We start from the raw sequence: 2,277 nt of genomic DNA, 5'->3' as shown, positions 1-2,277 counted from the left end.
ATAAAATAGTGCAAAATTTCGCACTAGAGTCCACCATTAGAAAGCGTGGACTCAAAACTTAGCCGATTAAGCGTATCGGTCGTACAGGTAGCGACCCGATTACGCGTAATCGCTTCGTCGAACTAGTCAGTCGGTCGGTCGGCGGCACTCCTCCTCCTTCCAGTTCTCCTCTGCTCATATGTAATTTACATAAATCAAGAGTAAAAAATAATCAAAAATGGCATTTCCGTAAAAGTAACACCTAGTATTCATAGAGCTTATAGAAAGTTTTTGAATGCTTTTTAGGGAAATTAGAAAAAAAATGGCTATCGTGCAATTAAAAGTTCCGTTTAAGGACTATTTTAGTCGCCCCCACTCCGGGGGCTTTGTTCTTACCTTTCTAAATCTAATGGACTTAGGTAATCAGAGGGGAAAATAACCTAAAGGTTAATTTCCATAAAAAAACGCCCTACTGGAGAGCGTTTCTTTATATTGTATTAATTAAAGTATTGATAAAATATCAATAGGTTCAGGTTTGATAATCTTAATTTCATTAAGAGAATAAAATTGATCACATACTAAAATTTCATCAATACCTACTAAATTAACCAAGACACTATCAACAGTTCCAGTTATAGAAATTCCATCAGGGAAAATCTCTTTTAGTTTGTTAGGTAAAATTACATCAAACGAAATTTCTTTGCCTAATAAATCTAAGGCTTTAATATCAACACCAGTCATCGTGATCTCCTTTCGATCATTGTGATGAGCTAATTAGTTGGAATCCGACCTCCAGCTAATTAGCGTTAAAAGTTGGGTTATAAACATATCTGCGATATTTAGGTACATAGCTAAATCCGAAACGGGGTGCTTCGTCTTCACCATCTAATTGCTCCTTATCGCCATCAGGTGCAATCATTTCTTGATTTGTAGCATCTTCTTTAAGAACACCCTTTAAAACACCTCCTGTGGCCAGAAAACGCATCTTATGGGTTTGTTTAGTAACTTGACATAACCATTCGCCTTGATCGTCATAAGCGAGCATATCGGACGGTTTAACGCTATATTTAAATGTTTCTAAAATTGCATCATGTAATTTTGATTTATTTTCTTGATCTGTTTTTTTCTTATTTGGCTTAATTGCTTTTACATTAACTTGAGGAAAGTAATCTAAGCGCATAGCTTTAACCCACATTTCTACCCATTCAGTTTGTTTTATATAATCACGAGCAAAATAACTAGATTTAACTAAAAGCATAGCGTGAAAATGAGGGTGTACTTGCATTTTTTCATTTTTCTTTTTAGGACGGGTTATTTCTGTTGTTCTAATAAAACCATCAACTACACTCCTAAATCTTTTGGTTTGTATGAATCGCTGCCAACCCTTATTCATAAGATTCAAAGTATCCTTTAAATCTTTAACATGAGGATTTTTTACAGTCAAAGTTATAAATATCCATCGATGAGAGGGGTATTGTTGAATAACACGATCTATATTTTTATACATCATGGCTCGCATTTTTAATGACCTCCGCCATTGGCATACAGGACAGTGACGCACACGACAAAACCATACTTCCTTTAAAACAAGTTTTGATTCAACAACAGCAAATTTCAAATATCCTGAACAGCCATTAATACGGTCAGCATACTTAGTAAACTCAATATTTCGATTATAAAGAACAGCAATGTCTTCAGCATTAGAACGATGTTGATCCCAAGAAAGATCATTTGGCGAAATTTCAGATAAAAAATTGATTTCTTCATTGAAATCATGGCATGATTGGCTCATTAAAAGCTCGTTATGTTAGTGGAGGTCAGATGCCCTAACTTTACGAGCTTTTTTTATGCTTGTCAATTTAACAGAATTTTAGTTACAAAAAATCAATGAAAGCCTTTATACACAAGGGTTTTAATACAGTCGAATGTATTAAAAAAAAATCAGAGTTATTACTAAAGTATCAAGAGAAGGAAAAATCCTCAAAATCTGCCCTTTTTAACAACAGAAAGCATAAACATTTTTAATTCTCTACTTGTATTAGAACATTGCAGTTTACAAATCCTATCAAACTCTCTTTTAAGAGAATTATTAACTTTAAAGTTAATTGTAGAATCCAGGTTATTAGCATTATCAACAATATTTTCTAATTCAGATTTTCTATTTTTAATGTTAGAAACAAGATCTTGATAAGATGATTCCAAAGAATTGTTCATGATATACCGAGTAATTAATAAGTAATTATTAAATATATACTAAGTAATTACTTTAATAAAAATCAAAAAAATAAAAATTTCTGT

At 32.6% G+C, this 2,277-nt stretch overlaps 1 protein-coding gene across 1 annotated transcript; it reads right to left on the bottom strand.

The window, feature by feature from the left end:
- Positions 1-775: 775 nt before the first annotated feature.
- On the bottom strand, positions 776-1,771 carry LOC108578339 (replication protein-like). The gene has a single exon (XM_017941653.1). It carries the CDS (start codon positions 1,769-1,771, stop codon positions 776-778), a length of 996 nt encoding a protein of 331 aa, XP_017797142.1.
- Positions 1,772-2,277: the final 506 nt, after the last annotated feature.

The sequence above is a fragment of the Habropoda laboriosa genome, unplaced genomic scaffold (assembly GCF_001263275.1).
Source record: "Habropoda laboriosa isolate 0110345459 unplaced genomic scaffold, ASM126327v1 C6126799, whole genome shotgun sequence".
NCBI lineage: Eukaryota > Metazoa > Arthropoda > Insecta > Hymenoptera > Apidae > Habropoda > Habropoda laboriosa.
This window is presented reverse-complemented; position numbering and strand designations above follow the sequence as displayed.